The sequence below is a fragment of the Muscardinus avellanarius genome (assembly GCF_963383645.1).
Source record: "Muscardinus avellanarius genome assembly, chromosome: 12".
In the NCBI taxonomy this organism is placed as follows: domain Eukaryota; kingdom Metazoa; phylum Chordata; class Mammalia; order Rodentia; family Gliridae; genus Muscardinus; species Muscardinus avellanarius.
The window spans coordinates 98,885,733-98,905,828 of record NC_137798.1 but is presented as its reverse complement, the minus strand read 5'-3'; the positions used below and the strand labels follow the sequence as shown (position 1 = coordinate 98,905,828).

The window sequence follows — 20,096 nt, the reverse complement described above, 5'->3', positions numbered from 1 at the left end:
CAATTCCCTGGAATGCAATTCAATTTGCACCAGGATCCTGAATCCTGGTGCACATGCACACACACACACACACACACACACACACACACACACACACACAGGTCTTTCCATGGTGAAAGAGTGACTGTTCCATCAAATGCACATACATTAATATAAGGCATCAAGAAACATGCAAAAACCAACAGACAAATTATCACTAAAAGAACAAAATAATCACCCCGTAGCTGACTTCAAAGAAATATTTAATTCCTGTCAAGGAATTAAAATAATTGTCTTAAAGAAGCTTAGGATATGTCAAGAAAATAGGGAAAGAGTTTGATGAAATCAGGAAAGCAATAAATGAACAAAATGTAAAACTTAGCAGAGAGATAGATTAAAACCATTAAAAAAATAGAAATTCCAGAGCTGAAGAGTCCAATGAATGAAATAAAGCAATGGAGAACACCAAAAGCAGAGCTGATCAAGAAGAATTGATGAACTAAACAACAGATTAATTGAAAACATACAAACAGAGGAGAAAATTAAAAATTAAAAATAAAGAAATCTCATGGGATTTTGGGAACAGATGGAGAGAACAAGAATTAAAATTGTGAGAGTTCACAAAGAAGATAGAGAAGGGCGCAGAAAGCTTATCTACAGAAGTACTTTTTCCAGATTTGGGAAGTACTGGACACTTCCCAAATCTGGAAAAAGATATAAATATCCAGGTACAAGAAAGGCAAAGGTCTCCAATCAGATTATATCCAAACACTAAGACATATCAACATAAACTATCAAAATGAGACAAAGGATCTTAAAAAAAGCAAAAGGGGAAAAAGCATATCAAATATAATAGAGTTTAATAAATCCCGAAGCATTTTTCTCAGAAGAAACCTTACAGGCCAGGAGAGAATAGATGCCATATTCAAAGTACTACAAGGAAAAAAGAAAACCCTGCCAACCAGGAATACCTTAACCAACTAAGTTGTCCTTCATGAAATGGTAAACATTTTCTCAATGAAAAGCTCAAGGTGTGTGTTACCACTACACTTGCATTATAAGATGTGCTAAAGGAATTTCTTCAATCTGAAAAAATATGCTAGTTATTAACATGAAAACATGCGTGTATAAAACTCACTAATAAAAGTATGCACATAGTCAAATTTAGAATACTCTAATATTGTAATGGTTGTATATAAATCATTTGCATCTTTGATATGAAGGTTAAAAAAACTACTAAGAATAATAACTACAATATCGTGCTAAGAGTTACACAATATAAAAATATGTAAATTCTGTCCAGTGTAGTAGGACACACCTATCCCAGTTCTTGGAAGGTTGAGACAGGAGGGTCACAGGGTCAAGGCTAGTCTCAGCAACCTAATAGGACCCTATTTCAAAAACAAAAATTAAAATCAGGTTGGGGGTATAGTTTGGAGGTAGAATGCCCCCAGGTTCAATTCCTACTAACACACACACACACACACACACACACACACACACACACTCACACACACGACAAAAGATGTAAATTGTGATATCTAAAACCTAAAAAGAGGGGGTAGAGTAATGCAAAGTTATTATCATCTTAAAATATCCTGTTTAAGCTGAGGGTGTTGGCGCACGTTTGTAATCCCCGCGCTTGGGAGGCGGAGACAGGAGGATCACAAGGTTTGAAGCCAGCCTCACTGGCTTAATAGACCCTGTTTCCAAATAAAAATATAAAATAGGTCTGGGAGTGTAGCCCGGAGGCAGAAGGGTTTCCAGGAACCCCAGTACCACCAAAAATAAAAAATCCTGTTTAAACTCTAAGAAGTTTTGTGTATGCCTCATAACAAAACAAAAATCTGTAATAGATAAATACGATTCTCCAATGGCACAGGAATAGTCTTATGCTTTTCTTCTAATAGTTTTAAAATTTTGTTCTTCACTTGTCCATCTGCACAAATGAATTGTGAAAGAAATAAACATAATTCATGAAATGAAAAACTCAAAAGAAGACCCAAAGCACATGACGAATGATGGTGAAAACCGAAAAATCACTCTGAGGAAGTCTCTCAGGATGTATCTGCCAAAAGAAAATGAAAAACTTGAAAATGAGCTCAGACATGAAGGATAAATGCAGAAATCTAAACTATTTCTCAATTAAAAAATTAAAAAGAAGAGAATGAGAAAAGGCTCGTTCTTTAAATAATAATGCTGAGAACTTTTAGATCTAAAGAAAAAACAACTTAGTTCTCATGGGCCAGGGCAGAAGCATGTAGCCACTCCAAACCAATAACTTCCTTAGAGTAATTAGGATTCACTCTTATTCCCAGTTCTATGAAGAGGTTAGAAGTGGAGCCCCTCCCAAAATGAGGGCTTCTGCAGCAAGAAAGGATGGGAATGAGTGCGCTAGGCTGGTAGCCTACAGCATGTGTGCCCACATAGTTTCTTTCTTTCTTTCTTTCTTTCTTTCTTTCTTTCTTTCTTTCTTTCTTTCTTTCTTTCTTTCTTTCTTTCTCCTTTCTCAATTTCTTTCTGTATTGGAGATTGAACCCAGGAGCATTCTACCTTTAAGAGACACCCTCAACCATTTTTAAACATAAAAATCAGTCACTTTGAACCTGCGACCCTCCCATCTCAGCCTCCCAAGTCCTGGGACTACAGGCATGTGCCACAGTACCTGGCTTCACATAGACCATTTCAACAAATAGAGAGAAGGTACCCAACCAACAAAATGCAACAAATTCATGGTTACACACACACACACACAGAATGGTAGGGCATTCTTGACCTTGGTAAAACATATCTATGCATATCTACCAAAACCATGGCCCGTATTATGCTTACTGGTTAAGCTTTAGAAGAACTCTTCTTAGAGAGAGAAATAAAACCAGTACTTGGGAGGCTAAGATAGGAGGATTGCAGTTTGCAGATAGCCTCAGCTACTTAGTAAGGCCCTTTGCAATTTAGTGAGACCCTGTTTCAAAATAAAGAATAGAAAAATAGGGCTGGGGATGCAGCTCAGAGGTAGAATATTCCTGGGTTCCCCCCCCAAGTACCACAAAAATAAATAAATAAATAAGAGGTAAATGTCTATCATCGCTGACTCCTGTTATTTTATGTATATTAATAAACACCAAAAGTCGGTAAGCCAGAATGAGCTAGAGAGAGAGACAGAAAGAAGAAACAAACAGACATGGGAATATATAAAGTTTGTAAAAGAAGAAGGGGGGGAAAACCATTTTTTGTAAATGAAGCAACCATTAAAGCTAATATGAAACGTTAGCAAGAAAGTGAAGTGTAAGGCCAACACAAAAATCCATCCATTCCTTTAGCCAAAAAGCATTAAAAATATTATTTACAAAATAACAAAACTTTAAAATAGGCAGAGATATGCCAAACAAAAATATGTAACACTTTCATGGAAGATATTATAAAATTCAATTAAAGAATAGATTTTTCCCAACATATAAATTCAACTAAATGTAAATAAATGTCCTTAATAAAACATTAAGAATAAAAGCAAAGATACAAAAATTTATGATAGCTAGAACAATTTGGGGGATGCACTGGGGATCGAACATAGGGGCATTCCACATATGGGATACACCCTCACCCCTTTTTATTTTGAAAGAGTCTTGCTAAGTTTCTGAGGCTGGCCTTGAACCTTCAATCCTCCTGACTCAGCTTCCCAAGTATTAGGATTAAAGGTGTATACCAATGCACCCGGCTTTACCTAGAACAATTTTGAAAAAGCACCAAAAGGCAGGACCTACTGCAACAGGTATTCCAAATTCATAATTATTTCTTTAGAAGTGTGGTTCTACCAAAAACAGATAAAAGAGACAAAATAGAACCTAGAAATAGACCCATTTCTACATCAAAAATGTGAATTTAACAATGGTGGTATAAGAAACTTTGTGTAGAAGATATTTTCAGTAGTATTTGGGAGACTGGTTTTGGAAAAATCAAGATATAACTAGGTTTCTACTTTATACGTATATCGTAATGTTTTTCATACTTCAAATATAAGAATAAGTCTCACATGTTAACTGACTAGCATTCCATATAAAATATTCTTGAAATTAAAAAGGTAGGCCAGCTGGGCGTGAAGGGGCACACTTGTCACCCCAGCATGCTGGAGGCTGAGACAGAAGGATTGAGGTTCCCAGACAGCCTCAGCTACTTAGTGGGGCCCTCTGCAACTTAGCGAGACCCTGTTACAAAATAAAGGAAAAAAAATAGGGCAGGGGGTGTAGCTTCGAGGTCGAATGCCCTGGGTTTCATCCCCAGACCCACATACACACACAAAGTAGGCCAAATGGTTTTTTTGGAATATTTTCAGTGTGAAAGTTAAAAGAAGTATGTAGCCAGGCGTGGTGGCACATGCTTATAATCCCAGTACTTGGGAGGCTGGGACAAGAGGATCATGCAGGTTCGAAGCCAGCCTCAGCTACTTAGTGAGGCTCTCCACACCTTAGTGAGACCCTGTTTCCAAATAAAAATATAGAATAGGTCTCTAGGTGTATAGCCCAGAGGTAGAAGGCCCCAGGGTTCCATCCCCAGTACCACACACAAAAAAAAGTACGTAGTCAATATATTTATTTTAGTTTATTCTATCAGCTTATATTTATCTCAGTTTATTAACCGTCAGTTTATCTAGAAGCATAAAGATTGTGAAACCGTTTTCTGGGAGGGATAAAGAAATATGGGAGATGAAATATTTTTCCAAGGGGAAATTATTATAACTAACCACGTTGAGTTAAAGAAGGAGTGGGCGTGGAACTGGAAGATCCGCAGCGTCAGTAACACAGTCTCTAACACCGCAGTGTGGAATAGTCGCAGGGTTGAGAAATGTATCTGACTGATTCAAATCTAGATAAACTTGCCTCTGGTCCAAGCATTCACAGAAATCCTACTATATGTTACTCTCTCACCGGCCTGCCAGGGTCAACTCCTGGGTGAGTTTTGAGTGGGGTTACATTTTGCTTTTGCATTTGTTTTTTGCACCAGTGGAGACCAGCCTGGGCTTAGAAAAGGGCCTTGCCTCTCCGCGGTGGTTTTTAGACTCCTGGTGTTAGGCTCACCTAGGCGCATACTGAACATGTGGAATCTTGAAGCCCACCCTAAGCCTACCATCTCAGAATCTGCATTTTAACAAGATCCTCTCATGGTACTGGAGATAGAACCCAGGGCACCTTACCTCCAACCTATACCCCAGGCCTTTTTATTTTTTATTTTATTTATTATTATTTTTGCGTGTGTGTGGTGGTACTGGGGGTGGAACCCAGAGGCTTTCTACCTCCGGGCTATACTTCCAGACCTTTTTTTTTATATTTTATTTGGAAACAGGGTCTTACTAAGTTGCTGAGAGCCTCACTAAGTAGCTGAGGCTGGCTTTGAACCCGTGCGATCCTCCTGTCTCAGCCTCCCAAGCACGGGGATTATAAGCACGCGACACCACGCCCGGCTTACCCCAGACCTTTTTATACTTTATTTTGAGACAGGGTTTCACTAAGTTGCTGTGAGTTTCACTAAGTTTCTGAGGCCGGCCTCAGACCTTTGATCCTCCAGTCACAGCCTCCCACATACAGGGCAGACAGGCAGGTGCCACCATACCCTGCTCTGCTAAGGTTAGAGAAATGAAAACTGAGCAGTGGCAAAGCGAGGATTGATCCCGGAATCCTACTTGGAATATCCTTGTCCCAGATTTGCCATCAATCTAGAGATACAATTTTAGGCCTTACAAATAAAAGTAAAAACAATCTTTTTTCTCTGAGCTCATTTGGTCGACAGTTTTAAGTATCTTCAATATGACCCACACCTAAAAATTACAAAAAAAAAAAAAAACCCACTCTGGCACCTGTGCAAATTCTTAACCTCTACACCTCTACATATGAAGGCTTCTATGGTCTACACCCTGGGAGGGCAAATTCTCAGACACTTACAGTTCTAATAAACTTGCTGTTCTGGTTCTTTGCCCACAAAAGATTGGAAGCAGCAATTTTAAAGTAAGTCAAAGGGAAAAAAAAGTGAAATATGGGGTCAGGGTGAGGTTTACAATGAGAATTGATGGTAGATAGAATAGCTTTGACATTTTCATGGCTATTTAGTTTTATAAATCTGTTCACACCTCAGAAACAGTCGCTTAGATCTTAAGAGAAATAGTACTCACCCTGAGCTGCGAGTCACTGACGAGTCCCTTCAGAGAAAGAGAGAGAAGGGAGAAAGGGAGAAAGGGAGAGAGGGGGAGAGGGGAGAGAGAGGGAGGGAGGCAGAGGGAGAGGGAGAATGAGAGAGGGAGGGAGACGGGGGGGGGGGCAGGCTGATTGACTGAACACATGAGCCTCAGTCTGAGAGATTCTGATCTTGGCCTGGTAGGTTAAGGTAAAGGTATTTAATGAAAGCTTCCCAGGTATTCTTAGTGGTAGAGAGCCAGCCAGTGCGGGGCCCAGTGGCCTGCACACCTGAAGGGCTTTAAGGGAGGCTCTTCACATCCTATGGCAATCATGCGTTCCCAGAACTTTCTTCTAAGAGGAAAACACTGGGTATATTAAAAGTGGTTTTGACAGGAAACAAGATAGCCTGGAACCAAATGATACAGAAATACGCAACATATTCCTGTGTCCTAGAGAAATCCAGAGGGCCTTGGTAGACGGGTCATTCCCTCCTACTCACCCCCCACACCCTTAGGCCTACACTTATCTTGCTATGCCCCGAAATCACCTGGGGGCCTTGTGAGGCTGCAGGTTGTAGCACCGGAGGGAGGTCTACAGAGGCCCGGGCTCTGCAGTCCCCATGAGTTCCAGGTGATGCTGTGATAACTCCGGAACCACACGGGCAACGCGAAGGCTATATATCATCCTGTTGGCCCTCCTTTTAGAACTGACATAAAGAAGGACGGCTTCCTCAGTCCTGAAGAGGGAGTTCCATGGGGCCCCTATGCTCAAAACCGCAGGCTTCCCTGGAGGGCCATCACCAGCTTCCTTCTCTTCTCCTGAGCCCTCCCTCCTCCGCCCATTCATTACAATATGCGTTGGCAAAGGATCTGCCAAGTTCCCAGGCGACAGCAGTAAAGTCAAAACTAAATCCAAGACAGGACTGGGGGCGGCCAAGAAGGGTTCTGCTAAGGTGATCGCTCTGTGAAGCACCACTTATCCTCAGGGTACGAGTAGGCTAATAAAGATGTAGAAAGAAACAAAATTCTAAAGCTAGACTGACCGGCTCTCGAGCCCTAAAGATGGGGCAGATAACGTGGCGGGAGCCCCCTGACTCTGAGGCCACACAGTAGCTATTGTTTCCCTAGTGGAATTTCCATTAAGAAAGGCCAAGGTCCCCACCCAGGCCGGCCCACGAAGCTCTCAATAGTCCTTATTTCACTCCCAATTTTTTGGAACTCTTTCTTAAATTATTTTCTAAATCTCACACAGGGAAAAAAATATAGACTCTTGCTCAACATTAAGCCATTGTACAAAATTAAAGAACATTTTTTTCTTCCAAAGTGGGGGAAAAAAGGAGTCATTTTTCCCAGAATATCTAAAATGCTAACCAGCCAAATGGATCTGATTTCTGCTCCAATATTTATTTCTTCTTGGCCTCTCAGAAATGCGGAGGACGTGCAAATAAGATCGGTAAATCCAGAGACATCCTGGGTCCTGGACCACGGATGAGGGTACAGTGGATATGCCAGCTCCCTTCCTTTGCCAGGAAAGGGCATCCAAGAAGCACTGCTAAACTGGACCTGTTATCATTTCTGACTTCAAACCTCTGGAGTTGGCTGAGACTTCACCCAACAGAGCTTATTTCTGAGGTTTTCATCTTGTGATGCGGCTCTCTGGGGCTGGAGTCAAAAAGCCATCTACCACCGGGCAATGAGCCTCAGAGTCAGGAGTCTAAATATTCAAACACTAACATCACCACCGGGAAGAGATTTGCTGGGCTCCGGCCACTCTGTCCCCACCCCCAGCTTTCCTTGGCTTTTGTCTTCTAGTTGTGTTCCTGGTTAACCCCGGGGTCCTCACCTGACCATTCATTTTCACTCATGGGCCATTTCAAAGATCAGCTCTTTTTTTGTGCCTGGTCGGAGAGACAGGAAAGCACTAGAAGGTGAGGTACCCAACTGCTAGCAGCAGTGGCGTTCCAGCCACAGGCCTGGAGCTGGACTTACATGTTTCCCATTCTATGCCACTTTCTTAATTGTTTAAATGGGCATGAGTTACTGCGAAATAAAGTGAAACTGTCTTCCCTATTTGTTGTAATTTACAAAGAGACGGTTTTGTCCATTTAACCTAGGGGGACTTTTCAAATCCATTGGTTTTGGGGTAGAGAAAGGGGCTTCTTTTGAAATGTTCGTCTTAAATGATGCATTCAGTAGTGAATTCAAAGCATAAAGGGGAAACCGCGTTTCTTCAACACTATGTTTCGCAATAGCCATTAGATGACCACAGCCCCATCAAAGCTGTGGAAAGTGCGTGTCTTGTGTGTGGCGGTGGGGGGTGGGGAGGCACTCTGAGAGTTGCACTTTGCAAGGAAATTGGTTCTGGCACTGGAAATCACAGCTCAGGCCTGGGTTTCTTCTGATCCCAAAAGATGTGCAGGAGGCCATGGTTCTGAGTTGCCACGCATGGATTGTGAGTTGGGAGAAGCCCAGAGCCCGGGTTCGGGGTGTGGCTGGAGCACCCACACACAGCGGCTTACTGAGCTAGTAGGGGCGCACAGCAAAGGCAGCGGAAGCAGGCTGCCTCCCTCCCACCCAAAGAAAAGGCCGAGACCAGGGTTCCTCTCCAGCAGTGGGAAGCGCCCGGAGAGCGAGTGAAGCTGGCTGGGGACCTTGGGGAAGCCCCAGGCCTGTGAGGCCCAGGCCTGCATGAGTGGACGCTGCCAGGGATCCAGGAGTCAGGTCAGTCAGGCTGTATAACGTGCCCACCCTACTTTGCATCCCACCCCTTGCCCCGCCCACTCATCTCCAGACCACGCCCCCAGCACCCTGCTTTGTGCTCCGCCCCTTGTCCACCCACCCCACTTCACCCTAGCCACCACCCCCTTGCCTCGCCAGCCCCGCTTTTTGCTGTCTGCTCCGCCCACTGCCCCTTGCCCTTCCCGCCCTGCTTTGCGTTACATCCTTCGCCCCGCCCACCTGGCTTCCGCCACGCCGCCCAGCCTATCACGTTGCGCCCTGCCCCGCCGCCAGAGGGCGCCCGCGCGCAGGCGCTTTAAAACACGGTGGCCCGTGTCCAGGGGTCAGTGGACGGCCTCACGAGGCTTGGCTCTGGCTTCTTGCACGGCCCCAGGCACCATGGGCGAGCTCCCTTTCTTCAACGTGGACCCCGACCGCCTGTGGATCTGGGATAAGGCCGTGTATGTGGACGAGAACCGGCGCACGTGGCTGCCAATCGTCATCAAGGTACAGCAGCGGGTGGTGCGGCAGGACCTCGCCCTCCCTGGCTTGGCCCTGCTCTGGCGGCCTTCTGGAGCACAGAGGAGCCTCCCCTGTCCAGCAGGGCAAGGGCACTGGCCCTGGAGGTTTAGAAGGCCTGCTCTGCCCCAGATGAAACTACTTTGAGCTGGGCCTTGATGGGTGAATAGGAGTTCTCCAGGTCAGGAAGGATGGCGGGAAAACCAGAGCTTTTTTTTTTTTTTTTTTTTTTTTGGTGGTACTGGGGTTCCTGAAAACCCTTCTACCTCTAGACTACACTCCCAGACCTATTTTTATACTTTTTTAAATTTGGAAACAGGGTCTCTTAAGCCAGCGTGACTGGCTTCGAACCTGCATAATCCTCCTGTCTCCGCCTCCCAAGAGCGGGGATTACAAGCGTGCGCCACCACGCCCGGCTTCACAGAGCTTTTTTAGCTAAGAACAGGGAACCGGTTTGTCTGTAATGTCTTACCTTGAGTAAAACAGGGCTTTTCTGGGCTACAGGGTCCTAATCCATAAAATGCAAAAATCTCTAAAGTCAGAGATTAATGCACGGAGTGAATTAAGTCTTTTTAGGTGGGCCCCAGAAATCTGTATTTTGAAAGGCATGCACAGTAGATTATGAGAACCATTACCTAGAGTGTGGAGGTTTTTCATACCCACACTCAATTTTGGAACAAATAACCTTATCAGAGCTGGAATTGAATAAACTTTGTTTTGCGTGTATTTTAAGATGGCTCTTTAAAGTTACCCTTCTTTACCTATCAAAGCTTGCTCGAAGAAATCGAAGCAAAACTTGTCGAGATTCTTTTCACACATAAGCCCAAGAAAAGCATAAAAGCAAAATGAAAATATATACTATTAGAACATTTATGTTAAACAGCAAAAAGTTGCTGAGTGTTGATTATAGCTCCACTTTGCAGAGGAAAACTGAGAAGGTACCGCCAATAGGCAGTTGGGTTGCAATTCCAGGCTCTGAACCAGCCTAAATTTGCATTGTAATGCCATTCAAATCTTTTAAATACACATACGTACTTTTTCAAAAGTCAAGCTAAACATTTACTTTCTAAGTCAAGTATTTGAAAAAATTAGGCATGTATCTCTTTAATCTCTGAAAAGATATTAGGCAGGTATCTCTTTTTAATCTCTGGTTTTGAAATATCTTCTCACCAAAACCACAAAGTAGAGTTTTCAGTCTGGATAGATGCCCCTTGAGAAATGGCCTGTTAGCAAACTGTAGGGCATATCTGCCTCACATAACTGAAAGAACCAGTATTCCTAATGTGTATCGATTTTCTTAAATTAACAAGATGAAGAATGCAAACTAAACATGGCACAAGGTTGTGGAAGACTCTACTAACACCGCAAGAGGGTGACCAGGGATTAAACCCAAGGACATTCTATCTCAGTTACACTCCCAGCCTTTCTTTCTTGCTTGCTTGCTTTCTTTCTTTCTCTCTTTCTTATACTGGAGGTGGAACCCAGGAGCTTTTCTACTGCCGGGCTATACTCCCAGACCTATTTTATACTTTATAATTGGAAACCGGGTCTCACTAAGTTGGTGAGAGCCTCACTAAGTAGCTGAGGCTGGCTTTGAACCTGTGCAATCCTCCTGTCTCAGCTTCCCAAGCACGGGGATTACAAGCGTGCGCCACCATGCCCAGCTCCAGCCTGTTTTCTTATTTTTATTTTAAATTAGGGGCTCACTAAGTTGCTGAGGCTGGCCTCAAACCTGCTTTCCTCCTATCTCAGTCTCCCGAGTTCTGGAATTATTGGCATGCACCAATGTGCCTGGCTCTGATTTTTTTTTTAACAGTGAACTCCAATTTATGTTACTGGCAGACAGATTTTCTCAATGAGTGCATGTGAGTGCCTCGATCACATGACCAGCACAGTGCTAGGCTCTGAGGGTTTGCAGTGCTTGGGACAGAAATCCCACTGCATGGATCATTTTTGCTGGGGAAGACAGAAAGAAAATGACGAAGCTGGCGGTACATCTTACAGGTGAAAGACGAGAGGCGACGGCAAGTACTGGTCACCAGGCAAGAGCCCGCCAGAGCATCTTAATTTGCATTTGCCTGTCGTGTTTTTGCCTCTCCTTTCATAACCTTTCTGAGTCTTTGGGGGCCGCCTCTTACGTGTATATCATAAGAGTTGGATTTTGATTATTTTTTTTCCTGGAATCAGAATGAAATATTTTTGGTTATTGATAAAACTGACAATGCTTGATCTCTGTCATGTTGTCTTACATTATATTTGTCTTTCACAGACATACATCTGAGCTGGGAGCTGCCTAAAAGAAGGGTGTGAGCCCTGCATAGATGGGGAAGGGTTCTCAGACCTGAGGGGTTACTGGAGGTGGGCATGGGAGGGACAGGTCCAGAAATAGCAGGGCGGCCTGTGTGCTGAACAGAACAGTGGAAAGCGAGGCAGGGGACCTGGCCGCCTGGGCCTCTGTGGACGTTTGAGGACTGTGGCGAACATCAGGAGTGGCTCTTCACGGTGTGAAGGTTTTAGGCAAGGGAGGTCCCTCGATTTTCCAGCATTTTGGAACATGGGCAAGTCAGGAGCCCGCTGCTATAGTCCAGGCAGGCGACCACAGAAGAGAGAGGTGGGGAAGGGGGTAAAGCTGCCTGTTGCCAGACTCAGATCAGGATATCTTGTCTGAAGGGGAAGTATCTTCGTGTGTTTGCTCATGCCTGAAATCCCAGCAACTCGGGAGGCTGAGTCAGGAGATTGCAAATTCGAGGCCAGCCTTGGCAATTTAGTGCCAAAATCTCAAAAATTTTAAAAAAGGGGCCTGGAAATGTGGCTCATTGACAGAGTGCCTGTGAGTTCAATCTCTAGTCTGGAGGGAAAAAAACAAGGAGATAGGCCAAAAATTAAAAAAAGAAAGTCCCAGGACTCCAGCTGGCAGGCCCATGGTTCACCCTAGCAACTGGAAGCTTGGCAGGAAAAAGTGGGCCTAGACAAATGCCAGCCCAGCCTGAGTTCCCTAGAGGAGCACACAGGGCAGGTGTCGCTGCGTGTGAGGGGCAGCAGTCACCAGTGCCTCACACAGGGGGTCCATCCGGTCAGGCCAGGATCGCCAAGTGGCAGGGACTCTGGTCATTGGGATGGAGGAGTGTGGCTGGCAGGATATGACGGTGTGCCCTGCTCTTTTCTCTGCAGACTGAAACTAGCCTCCAAGTACTCATGCGCCAGGAAGATATCCCCTTGGGGGAGCCTCTGAGCCCCACTCAGCTAAGCTCGTGGCAGCTCCCCCTGATGTGGCAGTTGTACCCCGAAAGAAGATACCGAGGCTCAGACTTCAGTTTCTGGCGGGTCGTGTACCACATCCAGGCAAGCTCAGGCTTCCTCCAGGGACAGAGCAGCGGGGGTGGGGAGGATCTCCAATGTTCCTCTCCCCTCCCCGCCTAGGTCTGGCCTCTCTACCTTAGCTCCCTGTATCCCAGCACCAGGAGCTAAAATAGCAGAGGGGATTCACTCTGCATTTGTAAAGGTCTGGACTGGAGGGCATTTAAAACGGGAAGACAGCCCTGTCCCAGGTCTCCAGCACAAACCCCTTGGGAGCAGGAAGCCCTTCTCCATGCACAGGCGCAGGCCGAGGCCGAGCCTGGCAGGCTGGCCATGACACCCGCGGCCTGCCTGCTGCCCCAGCCCAGTGCAAGGCTGGAGCCAGGGCCGAGGGGAGAGCCACGGCTCTGGTCTGAGCACCCTTTGTCTCTCTCCTTCCCCACCCCTCAGCTCAGCGGCAGGGAGGACATGCTCCTTGAACAGCTGCCACAGTGGGAGTGGTGGTGACCGGTGAGCACCCTGAGACACCCGGGGGAGTCAGTGGTCCCAGAGCGGGAAGCAGTGCCTTGGGGAGGAAGCCCTGCCAGCCCCGCCCTGACTGCCCGGGAGGGTCACCGGGTCTGCCAGGGTGGGACAGGCGCCCCACAGGCCCCTGGTCTTGCCTTTGCCACCTCAGAAGCCACAGCCCCCTGGACAGCCCCTGCTCCCAGCTGCACACACCTGTCCACTGCCCAACGGGTCTCGGCTGGCCCTTTGATTCCCACACTCTGTGAAATGGGTCCCGTGGCCTGACCATCCCATCAGCTGAGCCAGGGATTCTTAGAGGTCATAGGTTCCAAACCTAGTTTTCATGACTATGGAGGCGACTCCTGGTTGCAGAGCCAGGGTTACAGTTGGGCTCCTCTAGCTCAGCCCCCGGACCCTGGCAGGACCAGCAACCATCACCCCACTCACTCCGCAGCCCCCCGACTCGCCCCACCCCGCCACACGCCCCTTGCTCTGACGGTCTCCTCTCTCTCATTCCCAGGCTCGCAGTTCCTGTCTCCACCGTCTGGGTCTGCGCTCGGGTTCACCTTGTTTCTAGTTTTAATTGTTCCTCTCCACCATGCTGGGGTCCAGGAGGAAATGGGGCCGGAGGATGAGCACTACCCCAGCTGCTTGGCCTGCCTGCAGCCCCAGGGCCCCCTCGGCCCTCACCCCTACTGCCTCCCTGGCAGCTGGCACCAGGGAGGGCCCGATCCGTGTCGATTCCTCCAGGACCCAGATGCTCCTGTGCCTCTAGTTTTCTTAGCTGGTGGGTGACTGTCCACCTCTTTCTCTCTCCCTTCTGTCCTTCACAGCAGCTAGCGTGTCATGGTCACACCCAGCAGCTGCTTCTGCTCTGACCACTGGACTCTGTGCACCCCTGGAAAACAAGATCTATTTGCCAGGCTTGGGAGGCCTGAGCCAGTTGTCACCCAGGATGCAATGCCCACACGAACCAGCCTGCCTGCAAGACCTATGTCCGCACTCAGAACTTGTGAGCCAGCGGCCATGTGGCCCATGGCGTGGCAGAAGGCCAGGCAAGCTAGTACTGTGCACCAGTCCCCGGGGGCCAAGAGAAGGGAGAGAGGTTGGCGATTCCCCCCTTTCATAGGTGCCCAAATACCTGGTGTCATGAGGCTGGATGTGACACGAACACTTTGTAATGTTGACTGATTAAATGTAAGAGAATTCACCTCACCCTTGCTGAATCAGCTTCCATCCTTGACCTGGATTGGAGTGGGAAGAAGGGGAGCAGGCAGTTACTTCGTATGAGCAGTTGAGAGGAGAGAGCCGGAAACCTCAGGCATGCACTTTGGAGATAAGCTAGAATTATTTTTTTCTGTGCTATAATCCAACTCTCAAAACCCCCATGTTTTTGGAGGTACAGTTTAGGAACCACTGGGGCAAGTGACCTCAAAACATCCTTGCAGGCAACTCCTGGTGTTCAGAGCCCTGTCCCACCCCTCGCCCTGGTTCCCTGTGTACTCTGCACTGTCCTGGCTCTTTCTCCTTTCCCAGGGACTGAGTTCTGCTCTTGAACAAGAGATTCCTGCTCTTGATCCCAGCAGAAGACCCCAGCACTCCACCCAGGTCCCTCCACCCCTGTGACATCGGCCCCATGACTTCCATGACAGCATAGCTGCCTTCTGCACCAGCCCCTGCTGCTTTAGAGCCACGGCTCTTCCTCCTCCTAAGCAGGCCTCAGATTATGTAGGGACATCTTCTAGAGAAAGGGATCCGTAAAGAACCAGGTGGAATCCTCCTCTTACTTCTGTGTCTTGAGTCCACAGTTCCCTCCTCACAGAGAGACAAGGGTTACAGCAGAGGGTTGTTTGAATTCAGTGGAGTGATTGAAATGAAGAGCTCTAAGCATCTAATAGAGAACTGTATAAGAAAAATACACTGCCATTTCATAGTCTCTGGTCCCAGGCCTCCTGACTTGGCACTAGGCAGGTGACAGGTATCACCCCCACAAATGACAGGGCTTGTGGCTCTTGTCACTCTAACCGTCCTCTTGCACGGTGCCGGCAGTGTGAGGCTTTGACTGTAGGAGCCATGACGGCATAGACGCTCCTCAGTACGCCCCGCAGTGGGGACAGGATGAGAGCGACCTTGGAGAACTCATCCTCAGTCCCCACTGAGGGGCGCGATGCCTCTTTTTGGTTAGAAGAACACAGGCCAGGGAGAAGAGCCATCTGTTGCAAGATTCTTCTGTTTACCAGAAATTTGGCCACTACCTGAAACTGTGCTGGGTGCCCAAGATCCAGCCACACAGGAAGCAAGGATCGTGTTCACGTGCAGATTTTGTCCTGAATGAAGATGAACACACGGCTTTGAACACACAGACTCTCAGAAGAGTAGAGAAGATGGTGATGGCCAGCGGTGGCCTTGGCTGACCAGTGGGGACATGCTTGTGTGTGCAAGTGACATTTAAAGTGGTCCATTTAAAGTGGACCAGGAGGGAGCTGAGTTCTTACATCCAGAAGAGGGAAAGGCAAGTCCGGTGCAGGTTTTAGTTTGGAGACTTCAAAACAGGACAGAAGGACTTCTCATTGAAAGCAGTGTTGTTTTCCCTGAATAAGTGGCCCTGTCGCCATCAGCCTCAGCAACTTAGCAAGCCCTCCACAAGTGAGACCTTCCTTGTTTCAAAACAAAATATAAAATAGAGCTGGGGACAAAGCTCAGAGGTAGAAAGTCTCTGGGCTCAATTTCCAGTACTACCAAAAGAAAAAAGTGGCCCTAGTAAATGCACCATCAGTGCAGTACAGAATCTCTTTTCCACAGCAAGAAACTAGGGTTTTGGCTGGAGCCACTGGGTAGATTGACACTATTCATGGAGATGGGGAAGTGCCACTTTGGGCAGAGGAGAAAATCTAGAGTTTTCAAGCTACGTTTGAGATTCCCCCAAATCCCTCCAGTTGGAAGTACTGAGGCTGGATCTAGAACCTGGGTCAGAGCCAAAACATAAAATTGAGCTAGGTGTGGTGGTGCATGTCTATAATCCCAGTAGTTGGGAGGCTGAGATGGGAAGATCACAGGTTCGAGGCCAGCCTCAGCAACTTAGACCTTGTTTCAAAACAAAAAGGGGGTGGGGGTGTAGCTTGGAGGTAGAATTTCCAGTGGGCTCAATCCCCAGTGCCACACACACACACACAAGGTGTATTAAGAGGCTTCAAAAATGCAAATCAGAAAAACCAGAGGCTGATTGAGACCATGTGTGGAGAGGTGGTGGCAACTGTGAAAGCAAGAGAAGGTGTTTTAAGAAGAATGTGGTCCATGGAGGGGCTGTGGAGAGCCTGCAGAGAGAGAAGCGGGCCCGGGGCTATGGCTGCGTGGAGAGCTACGCCATCCTGTCTGGGAATTCTGGGGCTGTGACGGAGCAGAGTCCTCAGAGTGCACATAGGAAAGACAGCCCTGCCGTCGGTGGTGAGGGTGTGTCGGTAGGACAGAATGGAGCCTGAGTGCACGTGGGGAAAGATCTGCCGAAAGGGATCTGTGACTGAGCGGAGCCTGGAGGGCTGCATCTCAGGAGGAGCATCCCCCAGGAAGCAGGAAGCAGGAAACAGTGAGCCTGGGCACTGTGTGTCAACATCGCCCCGACTGCGATCTAAGTTAGGTGGTTCTCCAGTTCTTCCCACACACAAAGCCGGGTTTTTTTTTTGTTTGTTTGTTTTTTTTTTTTTTTTGTTGAAGTACCCTAAGTACTTTGTAGTTTCATAAGGATTTTATATATTTATTAACATTTTCTTTAATCTCTTTTAATAATGTGTTGCAGTTTGGGGCATAGCTTTTATGATTTCTTTTGTTAAATTGCTTTCTAAGAATTTTTCTTTTTAGTTATAATTTTTAAAAACAATGCAAAATCTGCCCTCTTAAACTTTTAAGTGTATGGCACAGTATTGGTGATTCTCTTGAGTATTATTGTACTTCAGACTCAACAATGTTTTTTTAGCTTGCCTGTCTAAAATGCCATGCCTTCTGAATAGCAGCTCCCCATTTCCTCCCTTCCCCAATTCCCAGCAACCACCCCGTCATTTTCTGCTTCTATGACATGGACGATTTTAGCTCCTCATAGAAGAGGACTCGTGAAGTATTTGTCCTACTCTCACTGGCTTATTCTCTTAACCTAGTGTCCCCAAGGTGCATCCATGTTTGAGCAGGTGACAAGATTTTCTTTTTCTTTTTTTGGCGGTATTGAGGATGCAACCCAGGGGCATTCTACCTTCGAGCTACACCCCCAGCCCTATTTTTAGTCTTTATTTTGAAACAGGGTCTCATTGAGTTGCAGAGGGCCTCACTAAGTAGTTGAGACTGTCCGCAAACCACGATCTTCCTGTCTCAGCCTCCCAAATGCTGGGATTACAAGCGTGTGCCACCAAACCCGGCTAAGATTTTCTTATTTTTCTAAAGGGAATAATATACACATACCACACTTTCTTCATTCATTTTTCTACCAGTGGACATGTAGGTTGTTTTACCCTCTTAGCTGTTATGGGTAGTGCTTCAGTGAAGGTGGGAAGCTATCGCTTCAAGTTCCTGTTTTCAGTTCTTTTGGATAAATACCTGGAATGGGGATTGCTGGTGCTTCTACTTTTAGCTTTTTGAGAGAGGAACCTCTGTACTGTTTTCCATAATGGTGGTTCCGTTTTATATTCCCACAAACGATACACAAAGGTTCAAGTTTCTCACATTCTCACCAACATTTGGGTTCTTTTTTTTGTAAAATGGCCATGCATATGGATATGAAATGATATTTAATTGTATTGATTCTTTTCTTATCTGGATGATTTTATATTTTTCTTACCTGGTTGGCCTGACAACCTCTAATACAGTGTTGAATGGAAATGGTGAGAACAGGCATCCTTGTCTTGTTCCTGATCTTGGGGGGAAATAACTCCCCTTTGCCCGTTACATATGATTTTAGACATGGCTTCATAAATGCCTTTGTAGGCGGAGGAGGTCCTCTTTCGTTCCTAGTTTGTTCAGTGTTTTTATCATGAAGGGACATTGAATTTGCCAAGTGATTTTTCTGCAGCTACTGAGATGGTCATAAGGAATTTTGTTCTTTATACTATTGATAGGATGTATTACATTGATTGAATTTTATATGTTGAACCACCTTGCATTCCTGGGATGAGTCCCACTTGATTATGGTGTATATACTTTTTCATAAGTTGCTAGATGTTTATAGTATTTTTCTAAGGAGTTATAAAATTATATGCCTAAGAGATGCTGATAGGTAGTCTCCTTATATCTTTGACTGATTTAGGGTTCAATCTCTAATACCACCTTGCCCAAAATAAATGTTCTACCTAGAAGGCTTATATAGTTTTTTTTTTAATTATAGTGTTTTATCACATAGAACTCAGAATGCTTTATTTATTTATTTATTTATTTAAAACTTGTTTGCATCTTTTAGGAGGCCCGATATGGCCAGTTTTCATGAAGGTTCTATGCACATTTGAAAAGAAAGAAAGAATTTCCCTCAGCTAGGCGCAGAGATATAAATCTCTGCACCATTATTACTAAGTTCTGTTGTGTTAATATTGCTTAGACTTTCTGTCTTCTCCATCATTGTTTTTGTCCATTTGATCTATCTTAGCCTGAAAAAAAAATGTTAACATTTTTCATCTTCTCCCTTAATCTTTGCAGTTAATGCTTCATAAATTTGTTGTGTTATTGGCTACATAAATATCAATTGTAATCCTTAGCGGCGTCTTTGTCTTCCAGTGTTTTCTGGCTGTATCTCTTCTCTGTCATATATAAGGATCATGAGCTGTCTTGTTTTTATTCATTTACATTTGCCTGGCATATTTTTGCCCATTTTCTGAATCTGAATCTCGTTGTTTTAGGTATGCATCTTGTATATGCTTTCTATAGAGTGAAGGGGTGGGAGGAAGAGAGGGATAGCACATGCACATATGTGTTGGGGCTTGATACTTTATTAAGTAGTGAGTTAAGCACATTTTCCATTGTTGATATACCTGATATATTTGGTCTCAGTATTATTTCACATTTCTATGATACATAGGAAACATTCTTCAGTGGCGGTCTGTCTCCTAAATTCTTTTTTAGTATTTTTGTTGGAATTGAGTTTCTCTTTCAGTGGTTACTTTTATGCTAATCTTAGGCTAGTAGCCTCACTCCTTTAAAAGTGCTATGTGTTGTAGCACTGTCTGAAGAACTTTCTATAGCAGTGGACACATGTTTAGACATAGAATGTCCCCTGAAGAGCTCATGTATTAACGTGAGTTGATGTAATAGAGTCACGAGAGGTGTAATCTCATCAGTGGATAAACCCATTGCAATGATTAACTGGGTGGTAATGTAGGCAAGTGAGGTGTGTCTGGAGAAGGTGGGTCCCTGGGGGTGTGACCTTGGGTCCTGCTTGTGTTTTCAAATACCCTGCCTTGTTTTCTCCCACTTGCTTCTGACATCCATAATGTGAGCAGAGTCCTGCTCGCTCCCTTCTTGTTCCCCACCACCACGTTCTTAGATCCACCAACCCCAGCCTTACATGGACTGAATCCCAAATCTTCAAACTCTATGAGCAAATAGATCTTTCTTCCTCAGAGTTATTGGTAAGTTATTTTGGAGTATAGCAGTGAGAATGTTGACCAGGACGGGCACATTCTGTATCTGCATCAAGCAAAGTGCTCGCCACTGGCTTACAGGTGGCTGTGGAGCACTCGAAATGTGGTCAGTATGATTGAGACACTGAACTTGAAATCCCATTAAATGCTAGTTGTGTCTAGTTAACCACAGGTGACTTCTGGCCAACCTCTTGGAAAGTACAGGTCTTTTGTTTCCCTACTATGAATAATATCAAAATTAGTAACATCTTATTCCATCTTCTTCCCTCTCTTCAGAGCATCTAAAATTATATCCTTTCTGC

At 45.5% G+C, this 20,096-nt stretch overlaps 1 protein-coding gene across 1 annotated transcript; it reads left to right on the top strand.

Moving 5' to 3' along the window:
* Positions 1 to 9,259: 9,259 nt before the first annotated feature.
* Positions 9,260 to 13,183, top strand: TCL1A (TCL1 family AKT coactivator A; the record flags this gene model as incomplete). Its single annotated transcript, XM_080707225.1, has 3 exons — positions 9,260 to 9,367; positions 12,551 to 12,721; positions 13,127 to 13,183. 3 exons carry the CDS (start codon positions 9,260 to 9,262, stop codon positions 13,181 to 13,183), a joined length of 336 nt encoding a protein of 111 aa, XP_080563351.1.
* Between the last annotated feature and the right edge of the window lie 6,913 nt (positions 13,184 to 20,096).